Source organism: Anopheles stephensi, chromosome 3 (assembly GCF_013141755.1).
Source record: "Anopheles stephensi strain Indian chromosome 3, UCI_ANSTEP_V1.0, whole genome shotgun sequence".
NCBI lineage: Eukaryota > Metazoa > Arthropoda > Insecta > Diptera > Culicidae > Anopheles > Anopheles stephensi.
In genome coordinates, this window is record NC_050203.1 from 4,753,291 (window position 1) to 4,776,770 (window position 23,480).

General features: G+C 48.7%; 1 protein-coding gene across 8 annotated transcripts in view; it reads left to right on the forward strand.

The window, feature by feature from the left end:
* Positions 1-23,480, forward strand: part of LOC118510245 (supervillin) — a 161,924-nt gene that overhangs the window by 13,715 nt on the left and 124,729 nt on the right. For 2 of the 8 annotated variants that reach the window (XM_036051816.1, XM_036051817.1), the window contains exon 1: positions 22,255-22,510. The exons of 1 other annotated variant lie outside the window; for it this stretch is intronic. In XM_036051816.1, the coding sequence (XP_035907709.1) occupies positions 22,274-22,510 (237 nt within the window). In that variant the 5' untranslated portion in view covers positions 22,255-22,273. Of the gene's footprint in view, positions 1-21,310; positions 21,706-21,820; positions 22,511-23,480 lie in introns of those variants that run through there. 5 more of the 8 variants (XM_036051821.1, XM_036051820.1, XM_036051822.1 and 2 more) reach the window with 4 other exon arrangements.

The window sequence follows — 23,480 nt, forward strand, 5'->3', positions numbered from 1 at the left end:
CGAAGCCTCATATCAGGTAGAATACACCAGAAAGGGCGTAAAAGCGTATGTAGGTCAGAAAACGTTAGGAAATGAGTCGAACAAAACGGTGTAGCAGGTGTGTTGGCTGTTGGTTGGCCGCCTTTTGTGGCGTAAAACCCATCCCGAAGGTGTTGGGTTTTAATTTTTCCATGTTTTTTTTCGCTCCTCCATTCCTCGACCGGTTCCTCTTCTCCCTCGGTGCTGCTGTCAACGGATTGATCATGGGATCGTGTCGCACAGCCGTCGGTCAACGCAACCGCGAAGATGTATTGTAAACACGGATAATAGATTCACAGTTAAACGATAGAATCCCAAAAAAGGTATTCTACGGTGAGCTGAAGGAACAAAAAACCACTCCTCAAGTCTGTCTCTCATTGTTAGGTCCTCATCGCAATCGAAGTTTTTGCGAGCCGGGCGATGTACAAAAGCATGTATTTACGCAAAATGCGTTATTGTTCAAAAGGCATGCGAATGAATTGATAAATGATACAACACGCAGCGTCTTCGATCCTTCTCTTCTTTGGGGATATGTTCAAGAATATTTAGCATGAGACAGTATGAAGAGCAAAAAATAAGACCTCACAGCTTTAACCTCGCAGTCGCTCGATAAGGTCATCCATATATTGTAACCATCAATCAAATTGGTAACTTCCCAGCTGAAGCGTCTCTTCCTCAAATATTATGATTATGGTTTATTACCGTTTACCTTCGCGAATGATTTCTCATTAGGCAGAGCAGTGCGTCTGATTGAAGGCTTAAAGGCATATTAATTTTAAACACTTCTTCTTGCTCTGCTTCTCCATCTTCCCCAAATGCACCTTAAGCTGATTATAACTTTTTTTATTTAAGTTTGTTTGCGTAAGCAGACAGCAATCCGTGGTCGGTGGCACGATTCCAATAATTTGGGTCATCTGCTTTGCACCAGTTGGCCACCCAAATCTGCGATGCCCCGTAGTATGTAAATATGCGTTTAACCTTCACACAGGAAGGACTCTACTGTGCTACGTGCAAGCAAGCGTAACGATCGAAAATTTTAATACTTGCTAATAGAAAAACACTTGACGCCACTCGAAAGCAGCCAAGAATGGGGTGGTTTTGTTATCACAAAAATGAGGAGAAAATGACCCCGTATGTATTTTAAAACATCCAACCAAAAAAAAGACCGAGCATAAATTATCGACTCGAACAAAGTGCAAAAAACAAACCCATGCCAACGGTGGCCAACGACCTGTCGCGCTTTTTCTACCATCACCGCGAGCCTATTTTGCCTTAACCTTATTTCGATTCGAGCCCCAGCGAGGTGTAGATTTTGTTATGCTTGAGCGTTTCGGTTTCGACGCACCACAATGTGTTATGCTAACAGTGGCGTGTGAAGCGTTTTACACTTGTAGCGCGATCGAGCGATCGATCGTCGAGAACAAGTGGTACACCTTGACGGGAAAGGGACCCACTCCGGCATAAGAGTTAAGGTCTATCATAAGGTCCAGAGTTTGGTGTGCTGGTTCGCTCTCTTGATGCTCGCCTAGATCACGCCGAATCGGTATTTTATAGGTGGTTTTGATTTTGCTATGGCCACACGGCGCACAGTGATCATGAACCGGCCGGACACGTCAAGGACGAAAGGCGCACTGTTGCGGCCAATCAGGTTGTTATGCAGGTGTAGCACGGGCTCTTTTTTTTGTTGTTATTGCATACCGATACGGTCACAGGAATGAGAGCGAGGGGGAGAGAGACGGGGAACTGTAGAGGGTGGAGTTGGTAAGACGCTTAAAGGACTCAAATACCAGAGGCTTAATGATTGATTTATTGATTTGTTGCAGGCGTTGTCGTACCGAGGAATGTAAGCATAAAACTATATTGCCTTTGTGTCGTGTAAGTGGAAGTCAATTCCTCAAGTTCATATCCAAGCACTCAATTTGTTCCCTAAAGTATAGACATTAAATAACAGTCCAATTTAGAAGGTTTACTCCTATATCAAACTTATTGGGTAATGGGGCTTCCTTTTATGGCTGATCGACCATATTTATGCCACACATTATGCGATCGCGCCTACATCGAACATTAGTAACCTTGGGCGTAAAAGCCCATCAGGTAATCGGTTCGGTAATGGCGTTCGTGTTTGGCTTTCTTCCATGCCTTATGCGCTACTAGGGATGGTAGGATTTGTTTCTTAATTCCACGCTTTTTTCCGAGGGGTGGTGATCATCATTTTCGCCCACTCTCTGTTTGTGGCTGTGTGGTCTACTTTGGACTGGATGAAGAGATCAACGATTTTTCATTCTGGTGATTTTATTTCATAAATCGAGTTCGCCTGGTCGGGTTCGTCGCTTGATGCCAAAATAATAGTAATAACCCAGCATTGACCTATTCCTGCTTTGTAAGGGATTTTCTCTTCTTTCTCTCTCTCTCTCTTTTTCAAATGCAATGGTGTGGCCTTGGTACGAGGCGCGAATTGAAGGCTACCCAAACAGTACACACAGTACACATGGTACTTACGATGCTACTCAAAACTCCATCCAGGCATCTCTGGACGAGGCCAGACAGCGAACAACCGGCGAACGAATTTGGTGTAATAATTAATTGCATTAACGGAATAGCTCGGGCACCGCGCAGCAGCAACACCACCACAACGCCCGATGCTGTGCGTTCGTTTTGATGAGGCTCGCCTCTCCAGCTGGTACGAAGAATCCGTAATTCTCTCACGCGCCTCACACGGATGCGCCGGCTGTATCTTCGCGTTCGTGGGGTTTATTTTCGGAAATTTATAATTAATAAATTTTCAATGCAATTAACCTCACCTTGCTGGGGTTGAGATTCGCACCCACCTCCTTCCCCCTCCTTTCTACCATTACACCCGGTGCTATGTTTATGTTGGCCGTTTGCTTAGGACGCACCCGTGGAACCGTGGAAGATATTGCGGGAGGTACAAATTTTCGGAAGATTTTCTTCGGGCCACTGGAAGAAGAGTAAGAGAGGATGAATGTTTTGGCAAGTTTCGGGATTTTACAACCCCACTCCTTCACAGGTAGGCCCCGGGGTGATCTGCGATCGTAGACCTACAACATATGCACATAAAACCGTGGCAAAGCATAAATTAGCCAACCGATTCCGGGCAGCAGTCCAGCTTCCATCGCTTCAGCGTGGAAGCGGCCGTTACCTAAGCAGTGGGAGCCGTTTTCTTTCGGGTTAACTGTTTCGTTCGGTGGTTTACAGCTCGCACTGTCAGTTGGCATAAGATTTGCGCGCGCCCCTGACTCAGTTACGGCGGTTACACTAGGGGCGTTGGTTGGATGTAATAAATTAATGGCGTATCCGGCAGCGCTCGCAGATGGGGATGCGGCGGGGAATTGAGAAGGAAATTTACGCTTTTTGTGTGAACACGATTAGCAGCAGCAGCGGGAAATGAAATGTGCACGATTTTTCATCGGCTCGTACAGTTAACAGACAAACTCTTTTTTTTCTTTGAGGAACGATTAGTGACGATTGGCGATTATACGGGGGCAATTTTCCGGATCACAAGCGCGATTTTCCCATCGGGCCGGGCGGGTCTTTTGATTATGCGTTCGATTAGACGATTATTCGATTTAAAAGCCTTCGAACGCAATCCGTCTTCTTGAGCGGGGTTGTGACGATAGCGCCTGAAATTATGCAATCATAAGTACTCGTCGTATCAAACAACCTTTATTTGGCAAAACAAGACTTCTAGACTAAAGCCATAAAAGGAATAGCGATTAACCTTGGCATGGCTTACCCAACAAAGGGCGAGATTTCCTTGAGATTCTTGCTTGCTTGTGTTAACACAAAAAAAATCTGACTTAAAACACCTGCCTGACACCTGCACTGGCGCGTCACGAATTGAGATCTCAATCAGCAGCAAAACAACACATTTGCCTTTGAGGCTTCTTGTCCCGCGTACTGGCACGCCTACCCGTGCACCTTAACGCGCCAGCTCGATCGACCTACTAATTTGCCAAATCTATCAATGTACAAAAAATCCATTGCGAAACACCACGGCCATACAGAACACCAGCGCAAAGTCCCCGCAGGGTTGCCAAAAACATGAAGAGAAAAGAAAATTAACTTACCTTTCGGGCTTTCGGGCGATAAATATCTCAACCGCACGCGAAACAATAAAAGAGTTGCTTTTAAAACCTGGTGGTCTCTGGGCGAAACTCTCTTATGCAACCAAACACCACTCGACGACCACCCTGCAACGGGCGCGAAAGACTCTCCTGTGTGTGTGTGCGTGTTGCAATCGATACTAGGGGTCCTCCGGTCGGTGTGTGAGCACGCGGGCTCTCGATCACTATCATGCCCGCGGCTATTAGCGTCAGCATTTAATCAGATCCTAAACTCCCTTTCGCGGGGGCCGGGACTGAAGTTATGCGATCCCTTCCACGAACTGTGATGTCTGCGTGGTGTCCACGTTCCAGCGTGCGAGCAAATCAACCTGTGCAGATGAGCAGCACACGACGACGACGCCGAAGAGGTCAATGGATTGACATCCGAACGCTGGCAAACAACGGCAAGTGAAAATGCCAAGGACTGCCTGCCGACGGAAGGCTTGTGAGAAAACCGTCGAATATCTAATGCATCATCCTCTCGCAACGGTGCAGCAGCACAATAATCGATTGAAGATCGCGTGAGAATTCAATACTCATTCCGTCACATGATCGTGCCCGGTGTTGCGAACATGAGGGTGAAGGGTTTTCAACTAAGCAAAAAAAAATCGACTTCAAATCGACATGTTTGAATGGTATTTTTATTATTCGCCACGGGGCCATCTAATAACTATTCAATTTTCGAATCCCTCGATGCTCCCGGCTACGGGCGACTGGTTCGTCGCTTGATCGTGCATTGAATAAATCTCATTAATTACCGGCCGGCCGTGTTTTGCTGTGCGAGAGACCGGGCCGAAGGGATCGAACGATACCTTCAACCTGCAACCTGAACGAACGGAACGACCCGGCTGTCCTTGAACATGCTGTCCGCAGCTGTCCCTGTGGGGCTTGGGGTGTTTTTCGAAAGATGCCTAACTACCTGTATCCGCTTCACTGTTCGCGGAGAGGAAGCAGCTTCGCTAATGCAAACCGGCACGAAAACCGTTTAGTACCGTGATTAGATAGCGCACATCGCGATCGGCATCGCCGTCTTTATAAGGGATGAAGTAAAAAAAAAGGGTTTCAACCTCCTCAAACCTGTCCCAATAAAGCTCGGCTCACCGGGTCGGTCAAGCTGAAGGGTTAAAGGTGCAGAGGGCACCGACTGAAATGAAAATAAAAGGGCGCACAGTGTTCACGATGTGTGTCGTGTTGTTGAAGCACAGTTATTACTCCCTTCGGGCGACGGGTGTGCTTGGGGTGTACTTAGAGCTATTTGATGTGTGAATAGAAGTACCTTCCGAGTGGAGAGCGCTATGTTTGCGCGCGATCGGATAATCAACAGCGAGTGTCCCAATGAGTAGCCAGCCAACTCATTGGCGAGTTTGTCAAGGTACCGGTTCCAAGGTACATGACGACGCTACCGATCAATCGGATCAAAGCAATCACTTGATTTGATGGAATGCACACACACAAGCCGTGAGGAGGCCCCCGTTAATGCATGCTATTTTATCGTGCGATCGTGCCTAGGCAAATCTCCATCGGTTAGGACCACCGCGACAACAGCTAACCACCGTCACTTGCTCAGCCACGGTTGCAAAACCATCTCAAAAATGCACACATACAGTGTGTGTGTGTGCATGTTGCAATGTCTGACGTCACACTGCTCGCCGTGGAATGCCATCTTGCAGCGACGGCAGAACGAATGGTGCTTTCCCAACCCTAAACCGCAGCGCTGAGCCTGAGCCTGAGCCGGTGGTTAACCGGTTCCACGCTTAGCGAAGGGAACTCGCCGATCCTCCAGCTCCAAGCCGGCCACAAAATGGCAGGTGAATGAAAGTGAATCTCAATGTTCGCGGCATATTTGTCGCAATGTATCGCACGGTACGCTTCGGGCGTGCGTGGCAATCAATCTCCGCAAAATAAGGCGCAAGACATTGCTCGTTGGAGCTTTTTTTTTCCACCTGTGTGTGGTTATGGATTACGATATCCGATAAATTACCTCCTCCAAAGGGGAGAGAGAAAAAAAAATCGAGAGACCTTAATAGGCCTCACTGTGAAGAACTCTGGCGCGGTTGTTTTTCTAGCACCACGCTTAAATGACACAGCACGGCGTGAAGTACCTTAAGGCTGCAGGCTATTCTCCAGTCCTGTCCCGGTCTTCTCGCCGTTCTACCATCGCTCCAAATGGGAATGGGATTCTCTTAGCGAAAGATGATAAATCACTTTCCGTGCCCGGGCGCAATTATACACCAAATAGTAAACACAAATTGCAAAACTGTTGTGCTGCACGTGTTAGGAGAGTGATTGAAAGTACTTGAGCGGGAGTGACGCTGGGTGCTGTAAATAGCGTATGGGTCTGTATTTAGACGAAAATGAACCTACCGAGGTGGTCCGATAAATGAGGTAGGTAAAGGGGGTTGTGCGATTTGGTGCGAGCCGCCATTAATCGTACGCTGGTACGAAGGTCAGAATGGCGCGTTAGTAGAGCGCCATGTAGAGAGCGAGGTAGCTTTATCTCTCTGCTTTGGGTGGTTTCAAGGGTGAAAAAGGCGGTCCTAGTTGCGAAATTGTCGTTTATCTACTCGCTCGTTAACAAAGAAGGAAAGCTTTTCAAAAAAGTGTCGTTTACTTGTTTGGAAAACGATGTTCTAGTATTTGAGAGAGGATCATGATCGTGTCCAATAATGGTAGCGGTTTGTGGATGGTTCGAGACTGATCACTCGACCAGTTGCATGATCACAAGTTATAACATTTGAAATCAACCCCCGAGTTTATGTAAAGCACACATAAAGACCGTGCAAAAGAATAGGCCCTAAAAAGAGTATCGTATAACAGTAGAACATAAACTGTTATACACTTCCAAATAGTCATTGCTTCACTACTGCGTACTGTTCCTACCACTCGGAAATGGTTCAAAGCTAACATCAGATCTCTCCAGCTGGTACACACTCTTATGCAAACTAGTGTAATAAAACAATTATCAAAGTAGTCAGATCAGCGCACCGGAAAAAAAAAACAAAAAAACACCAAAAAAGCATCCGTTTACTCCGTTTACTCGGTACACAAAGCGAAGGCAAACATTGGAGGGCAATGAATGGATGGATTTATGAAATAATGAACACATTACAAAATCCTACCTCGGGTCGCTCTCCGGACCCGGACCTTACCCGGGTCCAGCTCGGCACAAGTTATGCCACTTTCACTGCCCCCCGTAGTAGTAGTAGTAGTCGTTTACAGATAGACCCACCGATAATTGTGGCTGCAGCAACCGCTTGGGCCACTTACTGCGTGTACACGTGTGGACCGGGCCCGAAAGGGTGCTGACAGCTACGTGTGACGAAACGCCTCTAGAAGCTCCGGCTTCGCTCCATCAGGATTCCGACCATTTCCGGCCATTCACGTGTGTGCACGCGTGTTGGTGGTCAGTGGACGGTTATGGAAGCGTTAGTCACGGGCCCAAGAAGAGCCCGTGCGGCAGATACACGCAATCAATCTCGAATCTATAAAGCTATAAATCAGAGACGCAGCCTTATGGCACTCTTTATGATGATGGTTCCACGCGCACCGGCACCCTGGGAAATGCCCGGTGGATTTGTTGGGAACGTTTCGACTGAGCTGAGGTTCGCTACGTTTGTGGCTCGGAGGGCGAATATCATTAGCCGTGGTGCCATGCCGTGTGTCCGCTTGATGGACTTTCCGGCCATCGTTGTGTCATCGATACAAATTGTGTCCATAAAATGCAGGGGGAAAAAAAGTCCCTTTCCCGTAGGCACTTTGCTAGGCAAGAATCCTCCATTTAGAAACCGTTCTACGGCAGGCAAGTTGTCTACCTGTGACAAATCTAGTACTAAGCGCTTTTTTCCGTCAAATTTGTCTACGCGTATCCCGAGACACGTCTTATGACTTATGTGTGTTTTTCTTCCCATTCCGCTTTCGTTCCAGGTACGTATCATTGCCGTTGCACGCACTTGATCATCCAGACGTCATCAACGTTAGCGGCGACCGTCCGTCACCGGCCCCTGTCCCCGGCTCCGGTCAACAATCGGTTGACAATTTGTTGGTGGAAAACACCCATCACGCCCCATCTGCTGCGGGATGAAGTATTATCAATAATTCAAATAAGATTGCTTTCTTTCTCTTCTGTCTCCTATGCTTTTTTTTCTTGTCTCTCGTCGCTTTAAATTTGTCCGTTAGCGAGAAACGTCACCAACATTGCGGACCCAATCTGAATGATCATAAATTATGCATTCACGCAGAGTGGTCCGGAGCGACGAGAGGTGGGTCGCGAGGTGGAAAACATATCGAAACAAAAACACATCGCCCCTATCGTTTGGACCTGCGGCATGCGGTGCATGTTAATGACCGGGCCGGTGCAACGCGCCTGTTGCCGGATGTTGCACGGACGGGGCACATGGGCGCGAAGGTCGCTGCACTTGCAGCGCAGTAACCGTTGGTGGATGGAGAGAAGGATCGCGATCGCTACTAGCACACGCGGGTGTACTTTCTTTCTTTCGTTGGGCACTTTTCCCCATTGTGCTGGGCCCCTCATTTTCCCTCGCGTAGGCTTTCCCGAAGTCTCCCGCGCACAGAGTTCAATGACAGTTGTTCGATGCCGGGAGAAAGATAATTCAATTACGTGACAATGTCGGTGGTTCATACGTCGTGAAGTTGTGTAAAAGTTTTGGTCCCTTGAACGATCGTCCGGCGGAGTGATCGATCGACCCACGACATTACTGTCTGATTGCGTTTTATGAGTTTCAGAAAAATTTAAATTGATTCTTGGGAATCCGAAACCGAAAACAAACCACTTAGTGTCCAGCACAGTTCCAACACAAAATCGCCCAACCGGTCCTCGTGGTCCAAGCACCGGAACTGAGGTACCGGAGAGGTTTTACGAGTCTCATTATCGATTTAACGATTTGTTGTTTAGTTTGTTCCGAGTGTGTGTGTGTGAGTGTGTTTGTTTCCTAGGGTCGATCGCTATGCTTGTTGTCAGTCGGATGTGACATTCGGGCGCTTAAAGTTCGGAAATTCATCAGCATTAGGCGACACACACCGTGCACGTCGTCACATGCATAGACACCATCTTACATAATCCTTCCACCAACCAAAGTCAAGTCATAAAAATCGAACCGTTCAGCAGTCGTTTCCTATTCGAATCGTTTAATTTCGAAGTGAAAATGATAGAGCTCAAAGAGGCCAGCGAGGCACCAAACAACCAAAGGGTTCCAAAGACTTCCGAGGCCAGGAAGAAGTTTCACCACGCATAATTATGTTGCGGCATTCGGTTGGTAATTAATAATAAACCAGCCGCATCCCCGGGTTCGGTACGTTGGATCGTTTTGGGGGATAGGTAATTTTAGGTTTTATGGCAAATTTTACTTCCGCCGCCGGTTCGCCGGCAAGCCAGGAAGAGTTTGGAAGCTGCTTTTAATTGGGTTGAGTTGTGCTTTTTTCCTGGGCGACGATGGAGGAATTGGGGGAGAGATATAGGATGTGGAGCGTGTTTTTTTTCATTTTCCAATCGGCAAAAGTGAAATTGCAAGTTGAGAGAAAAATTGACAGTTTAATAGGAGCTTGATTCGATTCTCTAATCGCGTCGTGTGTGATGGTGTGTTGAGATCAGTTACGTGCGTAGTAGGCTTTGTGATGGAATGATATAAGCCTCTGAACGCATGGAGGTATTCAGTAGCGCACGAGTTATCAAGAGGATTGTTCCAGGATCAAATCTCACGTGAAGCGAACATTTTCTTAGGAATGACTGATCATGTTAAAGCTCCACAGAAATTTTCCTATACTCAATTACAACAAAATGATCGATGAGATCTGCTTTATGACGACAAACGTCAGGGCAATGTCAGGTAGAAAATGTTGCCTTTTTTAAATTCCTGTACCAGGAAGAACCAGGAAACAGACCCAAACAGGAATTACACTCTTCCCAAGGGGAAATTTCCATTATTCTGAATGATGAGAACCGAGCGATAAAAAAATAAGCTGGCCCCGTCATCTTGTCACCTTGAAAAGGGACATCCATGTAACGTTAAATATTTAACCAATATCGGTTGCCATTTCCTGCCGAGGAAGAAGAAATCGTCATAGGTAACCAGCGTTACCTGAAACGTCCTGTCCCTAACGGAACGGGCGTCTGTCTGCTCAGCCGGCGTAACGTGTTCCGCTAAATATCTGTCGTACGGGAAATGCACCCCATCCTGTGTAGGGTTCGTCCGCTCAGGAAAGGTACTTGACTCGTACGGTATTGCGTGCGAAGGACTGCAAACGGCGTTACGATCCCACATACCCGCCGGAGGGCTTTACGAACCTTTCATTAAAACACAATTCCCCGCAGCCCGGAGAATGTTAATGCTCGGGAATGTTAATCCTTGACAGTGGCGCCGAGAAACGAGCATTAGACGAGGTTCGAGGGATCATCATGGTGATCCTTCGCCAAGCTACCATCCCTCTAGGGGGTATTGGTTTCGCTCTCTCTCGCTCTCTCTCTCTGCTCCGAGCAACAAATTAATGCAAAACTGACGCTGCACCCCAATGCTCCGGTACGCCATTGTTTGAATGCAAATTAATAGCGCAAGAAAAGAGGGTCATCGAGACGATCACTCCAAAAGCCCTTGCAGAGGCGTTGCTCGTTGTCGTTCGGGGTTTTGTTTGTCAGTATTTTAAACTGTTGTTTTATTATGATTCTACCCCACTGAACACTGCAACAAATGAAATTGACTCGCACAGGCATAAATAATTCATTTCCCTCCTTCAAGGGGTCGGATCGATCGATCTCTATCGCTCAACACCGATCACCTTCGACGCAGCGGGAGTTTTCAGCGTTGGACCAAAATATTTTAGGGGTGTATCGATCGAATTTTAGGTGCGTTCGTACAGTGCGTGAATTAATTATCGAACGGTGCAAATCGTCGCCTGACTGTCGACAACTCGGGGGGCTTGCAACCTCTGAAGGACGCCTTAAAATTGAAGGTTACCCCCGGGCGGTAGGAGCACGAAGAATGCTACCATTCTCCATGGCTAATCAACCCACCGCAAAAGAGTGTCCAAGGGCTCGAAAGTGCGTTCGAGCCGGTGTTGGCTAAAGGGTGCGTAAAGTGACCTACTTAAAGCGATGACGTCTTTGGACGAAAAAATCGTTGGAGAAGGCATGGGGATAATCGGAGGGAAACCAATCAGAACAGCTTGAATGTGAAGTTTTGAGTGTGATGACGCTTGTTCTCGGAAGCAAATGGCGACTCACACGCCACAGAGCCCCACAGCTGGTGCATAATTGGATGAACAATCAGAAAATTGTGAAGTGATGACTCACGCGCCCGAAGAAATCGGATCGCTCTTCGCGCGAACGGAGTGAAAAACCATCCGGCAAGCGTATGCAATTACAAGCGATCGTTTTCCTCACTCATGAGAGTTGATTCGATCGTGCGGTGTTGTGGAGCGCAAACACCCACGGGAAACAGGGGTGTCGATGACGAGCGTCACCCGTGTAAAGTGAAACGTTTCAGACAGCAGAGCAACAGGAAGGTAACATTAAATCAGTCGCCTACCCATATATTTACTCCGTCAACTTTCCAAAACCCGACCATTCCCGGCAGTTTTGTTAATCGATTTATGATGCTCACTTCCTAATGCGCCTGCATGCATCGTCGAACGCGCTGGTGCGTTGGGACATTTATCCAATTTAAAAGTCATCTCCGTGGCACGTGGCCATGCTGTGCGTGCCATCAATGGAAGTCTGGTAGCTCTTCCTGTGTGTTAACAAAATTATGGTTAACAAGTGTCAGAAAAGTGTTAAAAGGGCCGCGAGCTTGAGCAAACCTCCGTTTGATATCCCCGGTCATTAGCATCCATAGAAAACGCAATCAATGGCGCAACTGATTCGTCAAGCAATGCATTGCAATGCGTCAAGCTGCAGTCATTAGTTTATAGCAACTCAAAACACACGTTCGAAAGAACTACCCCTTCGCCGTGGTAGTCCGGCGCGGCACCGTCCGTTAGTCGAATCCGGGGCACGATCAAAGGGAAGCAACATTTCATCAGCAGAACATTAAGTGAAGTGCCTCCATGTCGTCCCGACGCCGGTCGCGGAGCCGGTGAAGGCAACAAGAACAACCGAACCGAAGGTCAACCATAATTTGCACGATTGTTAGCAATTTCCGCAAAGTGGTCCGTTGCATCGCTGGAAGCAGGCTGATATACACACACACACACACACACAGACAGGACGGTTACGGTACGGCGATTTCGTAGTAGAATCGTGTCAGTGAGCATGTTTCCCTGCTTGCCCATGGACCACCGCCCGTGTAATGTCCGCTCAGTTTTGAGGTTAGATCGCTGCGTTTTTGTTCAACATCTTATGCGAACTGTGTGGCGAACTACTAGGCCACACACTGTCCACTCTGTCCACCGGCATGCGCATACCCTACTGACCGAAGATTCGCACAGCACGGCAGACTCCGTACCGTGACATAATCGGCAATGGCGGGAACTGAACGGGAAAGGCACGCGCATCTTCTGCTAAACTGACTTGCCCACCGTCAAACGCATTCAACAAGAAGGTACAAGGCGCAGGCGGGGGAAACAAGAGAGAAGAATAAAAAATCGACATGACAATGTTGCTGTTATGGTCCGCAATGGTGGCATAGAGTGGCATAGATACTTTTTCTGTATGGCCCTTCCTTCTCTTGTGGCCAAAGCGGAACGAATTAGCAGTGACATCGAATAAAAGTCGGTTGTTGTAGCTGCTAGTCATCTTACGGTACTTCGGTGTTGTAAACGTTGATTGAATTTGACGGATTAGTGTTGATAAACAATCGTGTCAGCAGGTGATACAAGTGTCAAATGAGATTTGTGACGGGTAGTGGTAAAAAAGATGACCCGAACTGGTGGCAGAGATGATACTTTTGACCACCGGACGGAACTGTTCAGCTTCTTTTGGTGCCGTTTGGGTTCCCACGTCCTTCGCCAGTAAGCATCCCAAACGACCCAGAGCGTAATACTCTTTCCACATTCCACCACAACAGCTGGTCCGAGATTCCGGAGCACGGGGCTGCCATTGAAAGCATGCGGAGCACTGTTAGGATGACAAATTGTCTTTGTCGTTGTCAGTGTTCCAGCGCGTCTAGTCTAGATGCCAGCCCTCAAAAATGCACACCACATTCCACTGGGCGGTATGTAAATCGCATGCCTCGAATAGGCCCCACATCCACGGTGACATGGCAACTTATTGTCTTGCGCGTGTTCGGTTAAGTTTCGCAGCGTTTGGAATGTACACCTGAGCGGCCTTCCATCAAAAAGGACCTGGCCGATTAAGTTGTTCGTAGTGCAGTTGTAAGCCCTCGCTCACGACAAGTGGCAAATCAAAGCGTTCCCAAGCGGCTGGACCACGCGTCTATTTTTATCTACTTTTCTGAGTACTCAAATTTCGCAACTCGAAGTCGAACGCAACCACCGGAGATACCGGTGACTTTTAGCCCTCACCTCCGGTCCGCGGATGCTTCGTCCGGTGTTCGGGTTTGACGTGTGGTGACATTCTACCGCCACCACCGACACCACGTGTTGCGTGCCTGACTGACCCCTGGAGAGTGATAAACCCTTAAATAACACACTGACACGAATCTGGAGAGCAAATCTGCGACAGGAAGTAACAGTCGGTGTTGTGTTGTGTCTGGGCGGACGTAGTCGTCAACCACGAGCCAGTAACCGTACACCGGGCGGGAGTTGTAATTGTTTGCAGGCCCCATAAACGAGATCGTTTGTCTCCGCGATTGGCCGCGATTGTCAACTCGGTACACGGTCGGTTTGTGGTGCTGAGGAAGAAAAGCATTCTCAAGTGCTGTGTCGGACTGCACACCGACGTGCCCTCCGTAACCTCAAACCGGCCGCGAGCGCAGCACACGAACTGCGTCTGCCGTTTGTGCTGCGCTCTAGCATTAGTTCTAAGTCAACCGCGAGTGAAGTCAGTGCCGTATATAGCGACGCCTAGAATCGCGGACCCGTACAACGGAGAGATGTAGGTCGACGCCGACAAGTGGATGTTGTTATTATATTTTCAACGCGTCTGATTAGAGTGCCTATGTGGACGTGTGGCTCGGTTAGCTAGTGGTGTGTTTATCACTCCCGTGTGACGTTTGCTACGCTGCGTCGAAGGGTGTACTAGACTGTGTCTATAGTGCCGTGCTGTACACTTAATTGCGCCGCGAAGCGTAAACAAAACTTATTTTTGAAAGGAAGATGCTTTTGTGCTTACGGAAAATAGTTCCATACGAAGTGTGAGACTCGGCCAAAATCTCCTCAACCTCATCATCAGTTAGTTAGTTAGAGAAAAATAGCAACAAAAAACCCACACACACACACACACACACACACACACACACACACACACACACACACACACACACACACAAAGTTTCTTAAAAGCGTTAACGGCAAGGGATGGAAAAAATGGCCCATTCGAAACGACGAGCGTTAAATTCAATTATTGCTCAATTTTGTCCGGAACGACCTTGTTCAGGGTGTTAATATTGTTTTTCGGGTTATTTTTACAGCAACAGGCCACATGAAGCAGCAAAAAAACAAAAATACCATTTGGCTCATATGGTAACGGCTTCGGTCTAAACTCATCATTACCGTGTTGCGCTATCGACAACCACCGATCGAGCGTATGAGCTGTGAGATGAGGTTTCGGGCTACAGGGGTGGCGTAAAAAGTAAACATTCGATCCGCGATAATGCGAAAACACACCAGCACCGGAGCGGATGAGTATATTTTTCATCTGCTCGCCGCCATCGCCAGCGTCGGTCCTCGAACTCGAGCGTGAACTTTGCTAATAATGGCGATCACAAACGACGACCGGTGACGTACTGCTGCTGCTGCTGCTGCTTGCCCAATAACCACAAATCTTGCGTTCTACGATGGAAGCCTGGCGTTAATTGTCGCCCCAGCGGATGATGAACCTCACGGTCCGGTCCACGGTTGTGAACCTTGAGTGATATTTGATTTAATTTTGGAGTCTCGGCAAAGCTCACGGTCTCGGAAGGACGGACTCTGACAGGTTGCGTGTATCGCAAAAATACCCGACCGGTTCACCTTCGGAAGGGTTTCCGTCTTGGAGCACAATTTTTCATACCGTACCAAGCTCGAAACGATCGCATGTATGTGTGTTGTTGTTCGTTCCCCCCCTATGGTGCCTATATCTAGTTGCTTCGTTAAGAACTGCCGGAAGCGCGGCATTCATCTGTAGCGTCTACCACCAGTCGTCGGCGCAGCGTTGTGATACGTTCTGTCAGCCTATCTGTGCCTCGCATCTATCGCTTAACGTCAGCCAAGATTTGAGCCAAGTTTGGTTCGCGTTCTACGTTTACTCATTCCATTTTTTGTTTGCGTCTTCGCAATCGTGCAGGAACTTTGCCTTTTAAGTGTAAAGTTTCTCGGGGAGTGTCCCGAGGGATAGCCTCCATGTTGGCAGAGTTGGATAAATATTTCGAACAATGTGTGTGCATGACTTTGACGAAGAACTTCGGAAGGTAGGGAATATGGAAATTCGGATGTTTCGTTCGCTTCCATAATGTCCATAACCGATCGACGTCCGTCACGGGTGGTTTTTGGTCGTCAGACAGTTCGCGCCAATTATTACCGAAACCGCAACACCGGTAGCTGACGGATGTATTCTATAACGCTTATTACTCCCATTGTCTGTCGATCGGTTGGCAACCGTTTCACCCATTACGATCGATGAGTATTCAGAATTTTGCTTGCCTGTGTCCTGTGTGAGAGGAGGAAAAGCATACATACACACAATCAATAAAAATACATCACAACAACGATCAATTATGGCGCAACTGTCAAACCACGGTGATCGGTGATCGTGAGCGTTAGAAAACGGGAAGAGTTATGATGTGGTTTCCATCGCCTTTCAAAACCCGTGTAACACTGGTAACGTCTCTGTCGATCTTCTGCGATCTTCACAGTAGCGTTGCAGGTCATCAAAAAATGTCTGCGGATAGGTATGGGCGTATTGTTGTGCTGTCAGCCATAACCATTTTTTTTGGATGGCGTTGCAGAAACAATAATATCGCCCCCTTATCCTTCCACGATCCCTCACACGCCGGGTTGTTTAATTTAGCAGGGCGAATATTTCGTTATGTAAAGCGCGTAGCAGCAGATACGGATCAACTGTTTGCGCGAGAGTGGTGTTTCGACAGCGTAATAAAAATCAAGTTAAACCACCTACGATCAAAACACAGGGTACATGTTCCCGGCTTGCCTTTTTTACCCCCCTTTTTTCGCTCCCCCAACAATGCCCAACGCAAATCTAAATGGAAAATCGGCAACAAAAACAGCTCTTACACAATTTTACGTACAACAAAACATAAACTCTCTCTCTATGCGCTAAGCTAACTTTCTTCTGGTGCAGCCGACCAGTCAGGTATACGCATCATCACACGGCTTCATCTCGGTTTCCAATCAGCTTATTAAGCAAGAGGATGTATGCACGCACGCCACAGACAGGGCCATGTGCAACAACAGCCAGCGGTTAAAAGAAAAACGGTTCGACCACTTGTCGAACGATGCGGGTTTCGTGAGTGAGTGAGCGAGTGGCATCGTTTCCACCTACTAATCTAATCAACCGTTTGAGCTAGTTTTCTATCACCTCCGCTCACCACCGGGCGCGGCCAAACTATCAATTTCCATTACCACGTCACAGGAACAACGCTGGGCGCGGTTACCGTGTCCGAAATGCCGAAAAAGAAGACGCTACCCGCGTGTTGCCGGTGGATAACCTCACCTCGATCTCTGTAAACATCGGTACGAACAGGGCCAATTACAACATTGCTTGCGTGTTTTGATTGGCGTCCTTTCCCGTGTTTTTCGTTGCTGCTAGATTGCGGTTCACTTCAGAAGACGGGCGAGTCCGTAAAAGCCCATCCCAAGCAAGCGGTGTGCGCGCGTGGTGGGTGTTCAAAACCTAACCCAACCTAACACCGCTGGAACTCTGAACAGTGACGAGACACGCACTCGATCTTCGTTAACACCACGGTTAGGTAGTGCTCCATATATGTTGCGTTTGCGTTCCCTCCTAGGTCGTCACACACCAGGAACCGTTCCTAACACGGTGTGGCACGTGTTTGTACATTGATAAAACAATCTGCTGTTTGCTTGTCACGCGCTCGTACCACATAAATCTGGATGACACGCAAGACAGACCAGTCGGTGGTGGTTCTTGCCTGGTTAGCTACCCGTACCTGTTGCGTAAAGTTGCGTAGATAACACGGGTCACAAGTTAGGTACAAAGCGACACATTGGAAAGGTCGGCTGGAAGGTGTTCGCTGACAGGTGAGGATGAACGGCTTCTTAGTACGTCACATGAGCCATTAGAGAGTGAGAGCGCGGGTAAAGTTCAAATGTCACACGAGTGAGTAGTGATCTTCAATTAGTGGCCATCTTGATGCTACCCACTGAGCAATGCGGGAATAGTATATTTGAGAGAGGGAGAGAGATAGAGAGAGAGAGTGAGCTTACTTACCTCATTTGACACGCCACTCTCCACTTCAGTAATGACACCTATCGTGCACATCGTTAGATAAGCGTTTTGTCTTTCTTGAAGCTCTTTAAAATTAAATAAAATTTACGTCGACGCGCGTGTGTGTGCTTGTGAAATGTGTTTCTTTTTTTCTCACCACACCACAACATAATGATGGCGCTGACATTTATTCGTTTTTCCTTTCTTCCTCTTCTTCCCCTGCTCCCTTATCTCCGCCAGTTCGCGGGTACGAAAAACTTAAAATTAAATTCACTTACCGATTTCTAAACCTCGAGCGCCACCATACGTTACCGGCGATGTGCGCTCGTGGGATCGCTTGGATCTATTTATTTATTTTATATCAAGCCTGCCTTCCCGCTAGCTGTCTCGAAAAATGCAAGGAATGTAATGCATTGGCGAGTTATGGGAGGCCTAGCCTTTCGGCAACTTTGTTTACAGCAGCGTTCCTAATCGCACCGCATAGGAGGCTGGCAAATCTGGCAACTCTCGGTCGGACGGTGTATGGCGGTCAAAGGTTAGGTTAATTTTGATTCCATTCCCAGCGACCGCCACGAGGTGAGCATGCGCAGACCCCTGGAGCACGATCGTTCACATCGGGAACCATATGTGATCATTATTCGATCGCTCAGCTTAAACATTGTAGAGCATGCGAAGGGGGAAAACAGATCGCGAATGCAGTGAGGGATTGCGGTGCAGAGTTTGCAAAACTATGGGTTTGCTGCACACGATCATCCATTCACCATAATTATCGTTTTGATAGACATGGGATTAGAATTGGTATAGAATTTGCCTTCACGGAGCACGTTCGGGATCAGTAGCAGCAGACACGCACCCTGCATTCTTGGTAGAGACGGATAAGTTCTCTTAAACCGACCCGCCCGAACCATCCATCTTACAATGTTTACATACTAACTACTTGCTTGAAATTGTTTATAAACGAACGATTTACGCGCGCTATTACGCCAGCCTCACGTACGCTATCATCCTTCCGGGAATGGCCATATTTCATTTCCAAATCATATAGAACAGGCCCGCCGACCAATTCTACACCATAGTTACCATCTGCTCGGCACAATCAGCAAGAACCTGAGCGAGCCGGCTATTTATTGACCCAATCGATCATGATTGATCGTGGAGGCTGGCTGGACCTCCTTGGTCGTGCCCTCGAGAACGTTAATTTAGCGAAGGAACGCACGCCTATCGGCGAAGGGCGTATCGCGGTCGATCGGCGAGCAAATTAAGCAACCTTCCGCCGGGCTCAATTGGTGATCAACTCGCCGCTACTCGCTGACGGACGTGCTGTGTCATGCGAATTTCATTCGGACAGGAAAAAGATGGAACAAATGTTTGATTCCAGCCGAGATGCCGGATGTTTCTTCACACTTCACTTTCAGCGGTGCAGGTGTGATGGGATTAAGCATCTTTAGCCTGGGTATATCCGCCGCATCATCATCAGCAGCAGCATCGTGGCGCTTGATTGCGGTCATATTGCTGGAGAGAAAGCCTTCTGCGTCCATTAGAAGTCGGAAGTATCGATTATTTGGCACAGATTCCCTCCCGAGATTCCGCAAAACGTGAAGCTGGAAAGTAATCGCGTTCCACACCCACAGCTAATGCGGGTGTGTGTGTGCTTGTGTGGTGGAGTTGCTCGAAGTTGTCCTCCCGGCTTCGGACAGCGACGCCATAAAACCATCATCAGCGCGCCCTGACACACTTGTCGTTAGCGGTCAGGGCTGTGCATGTGTCGAGCAAAACTTAATAACCCATCCATCGGAAGTGGGATTGCCGACCCGGCCGTACTGCGTCAACTCCCTTTTAACACTTGTGTCCGTGGTGCGCGCGGTCGCAAATAATTGTGGGCTTCCTTCGACCTCGCGTCAAGTGAAAGTTTCCCTTTCACACGGAATGGCCCTTTTCTGGGTGGCGGAACTTCGAAGCCCGCAGCCCGTCGTAGTTTCTTTGCTCCTCTAGGCAAAAGGGGGTACATACTGGTAGTAGATTTGCATTTGTGAGCTCGTATCACCGCCACCATATACGTCATACGGGGCATCTCTGAGGAGGCAACCGAGCGATGAACCTGCGCGACACCAGATGGCGCGAGAAGAGGGTTTCGAGTTTCCACCCGAGGACCACCGGCGGAATGATCTGAAGCGATGAAACGGCAGATTTTTCGCTAGAAAGCAAAACCATACACACCAGTCCATTGCCGGTCCCCGTAGTCCCGCGTAGTCCTCCTCCGGGTTTGGAAGCACGCGCTGTTCACGTTGGAGCTATTTTTACCCAACCGCTTCCAAAAGAACAATCGTGTGGTCTGTGTTCTGTGTTCCGAGAATTGAAAGCGCACTCCGTCCGGCCGTCCGTTGCATAATTGAACGATGCGGGCCCAGGGCGGATACTATCCGGGCTGAGTGCATGGAAAAGAAAAAAGCATAGCTTTTGCCAGCTATCTGCAGAGCATTAAGAGCGCGTACCCCTACCCCCGATCGTACTCGATCCGACGCAATCGGATGGGTTTGATCTTTGAAGTAGCCCAAAGTAGGTCGGTTTTACAATCCACGGATTCTGGGGTAATTATACAGGATGATCATCTCGAAGATGTTGTAGTAGGCCATGCCTGACGACATACGGATCATTGGCGGTGCGCGATCATATCGTATCATTTGAAGACTTGCTACAGTGCGAGTTTGGTAGCGCAGCTAATGAAAGCATCTAGCGCATCTTGCTCGAATTCAGATCTAGCTCGACTCTCACTTTCAGCCGTCCGGAGTTGGCTGAGGCATTAGGGCCGAGGTACCTACGGCCAGTATTTATTTTCCCACATCTGGCCTCTGCCCGTTACATCCAGAAGGCGGGTAAGTTGGTTACCGATCGATACAACCTCGGAATCGCGTTCGATGCCGTAGTAGTTCGAATGTACCGAATGTTTCCTCGACCTAAATTCGGTGCCGAGTTTCGCCGGCCAGCAAGAATCATCTTTCGACGAAAAGGATTAATGTTTGTTTGTAACGCGCCCGCGTTTCGTTGCGTATGTCTTTGTCTTTGTGGTCAGTCATCACTTCCGTGCCATCTGCTAGAAGTCGGCAGGAAAATAAACATTACATCCACGTATCCGACATCATCGGCGATCACGTCTTGTGTGTTTTCGGTTCTCGCCTGACTACAGTGGCTCAAGTCCACATAACCGATCAGCGGTGTAGCATCTGTTTGGACAGAACCGTCGTCACCGCGCGTTGAACTCGGCTCGGAGCTCTAACCCGTACCGTTCCGGTTGTCTCAGCCAAACCCGAGTGGCACAGCTTCCGATCTTCCCCGTGCTATGGCGGGAGCTATTTTTAATGAACTGCTAATGTAAATAAACGGCCGAAGGCTTGGTCCGTCTCGCGGGTGTTGCAGGGTGCTCTGCTTTGTTGCGCTATTTTGGGGAACGCTCTTACACCAGCGCAGGATAACGCACACTACTGGCTGCGTACCGGACCGTGGCCCAACACCGGACACATTGTGAAGCGACAGCTTATGGGTTGATTTTCGATATCAACTGGCGTCCTTCACGGAGCAAAGTGGTTGTAGCGGCTGTCAAACTCTCCCCAAGCGGACTATACGGAGGTATGCAAATTTGCGTATCCACTAATCGAAGTAGCCGTGTCGACGGAGTGCGTCCACACGGAGGATGCGCAGAAAGCGTAGTTACGTAGTATTCGCAACCACTAGCAACGACCAGCAACACACGCGTATGGAGCTACGTGCGCGCGCGTTCATACGTCGGTGGTCGTAGTCTAGTGCCAATTGGTCGTGTGCGTGCAGTGAATCCGCGGACATCGGGATGTGTGTTTAGTAGCCATTTGTAGTTCACCCGCGCCGGTGTGCACACACTGCCATTGGTCGGTCGCGTTCGGGTGGTAACATGTGATCTGTCCTGTGATATTGAGAGCGTTCTGTTGCGTTGGACACAGTGTCGAGTGCGAATCAGTTTGGCGGAAGTATCGACCTGCAGCGGGAAAGATGTCGAACCAAGCATTTGTTTTATTTCAAGTAAGATCGAATCGGGCGGCAATTGCGCCCATCTTTGGAACGCTGATCTGGGAGTGACCGAGTATAAGCGTGTTTGAGTGTTTAAAAAAAAAAAAAAGAATTACTGTTCCTTCAGCTGTCACCACGTTATTGGACATTAATTGAGCTGCATCTCCTGTGGCTGATGATGATCGTTCCATCGATCTCCAAACAGCAGTGCGCAGCAGTGAACGGTCGAGGGAAGATGAGCTAGTGCCGTGTCCTTTTATTCCGCACCTCGTTCATCATTCGTGTTCCACACCCGCGCACGGACTTTCCCACGCACGTAATCGTCTCTAAATAGATCTAACCGATGCTTCGGTGCGCGTTCGTTCGGTGAAGCGTTGGCCGACTCAAGCGATTTTCAAGGTTTCCCTTACCTTTGGGGATGTGAAAAGCGTCAGCAACAGATGATAGTGTATGCGACCTATGAATCAGAGCATCAGTTTTGGCCGTTCGGGGATGCAACCACCACCACCACCACCACCACCACCAGCGTGGTGATGTTTTCCCGTGGACGTGTGTAGTGGCCGCTGGCACGCTTGCAAAAATGACACCCGACGATCGAGCATCGCCTCTAACGCGAGCCGCGCGTGCATTCCGATGCGGGGAGACAAAATGGTCGAAAAGTCGTAAATGTATACAAGAACGGTGCACGGATTGTTTACGGACGGGAGACGTGCTTGCGTCACCCGATACGGGCGTTTCGCGCCAGCAGCGCCTTGGTCCAATTTCTGACGTTTCGTTTGGCAATGTCGGCCCATCCAACGGAACTCCAACGCAAAACGTAATAATTATGATCATCGGGCTGACATTGACACGTACCCAGGATGCGTCATGCGTAACCGGCTGACAGTGACCTACGCATGGCCGATGGCGGTTCGTGCACCAGCTCGGATCGCGCCCTTCCAAACAGGCAGAAGCTTCCCAAAACGACCGAGGAGCTCCCTTCAGAACACGACCCACAATCCACGTTGGTCCACTCGGTGAATGTGACACTCGGCCGGGGCGACGAGTACTGGCTCTGGTTCGAAAAGAAAAGAAAAAAACCAAACTCAGACTCCAAAAATTTAAATGGAGTACAGCGCACTCACGCGTCACGTTGAGTGATCGTGCGTACCCCGTTATTATTCCGTACTTACTTACCTTGCACCCGCGGCCATCGCAAGTCGCAAGCCCGCACTTGAGGGTTTGTTTTCTTTTCGGGGTCGAGTGTCTCAAGGGATGGTATCCCAAAATCTTACTCTGGCAGCCCACTGTGGTGCGGGATAATTTAAGCAATTGCCAATCACCAGTAAACTCTCCTCATCCTCCGGGTTGAGTTTGCGCAAGCGTTCCACCGCCGTGCACGCAAGTGGGAGCCGTACTTGAGCCGTGGAGTGATCCCGGTTTGGATCACTTACCAAGTTGCCAAGGGGGTCCATGCGGATACGATGCCGCGTCCGGTAGTGGGCAGTACGGGGAGCGTTTTTCGAACGAAAGATCGAAAAGCGCCGAAATTTAACCTCGATGATCTCCGATCGGTTGGCTGCGTTTCTTAAGGTCTGCTCTTAATGCTCTGTCGACGCAGCTCAAATTACCGCAGCATTCACCGGTGGACGGTGTTTTTTGTTCCGGATTGATTTTCGACCGGGGCTAAAACAATCGTTGCGCTACTTAACACACTATCATCTGCAGGGCCTTGTCGGGCGCTGTTTGTGGAACTGTTTTTAATACTGGCGATAAAAGGCGAGAGGTTCCAGCGAAGGTCTGAGACT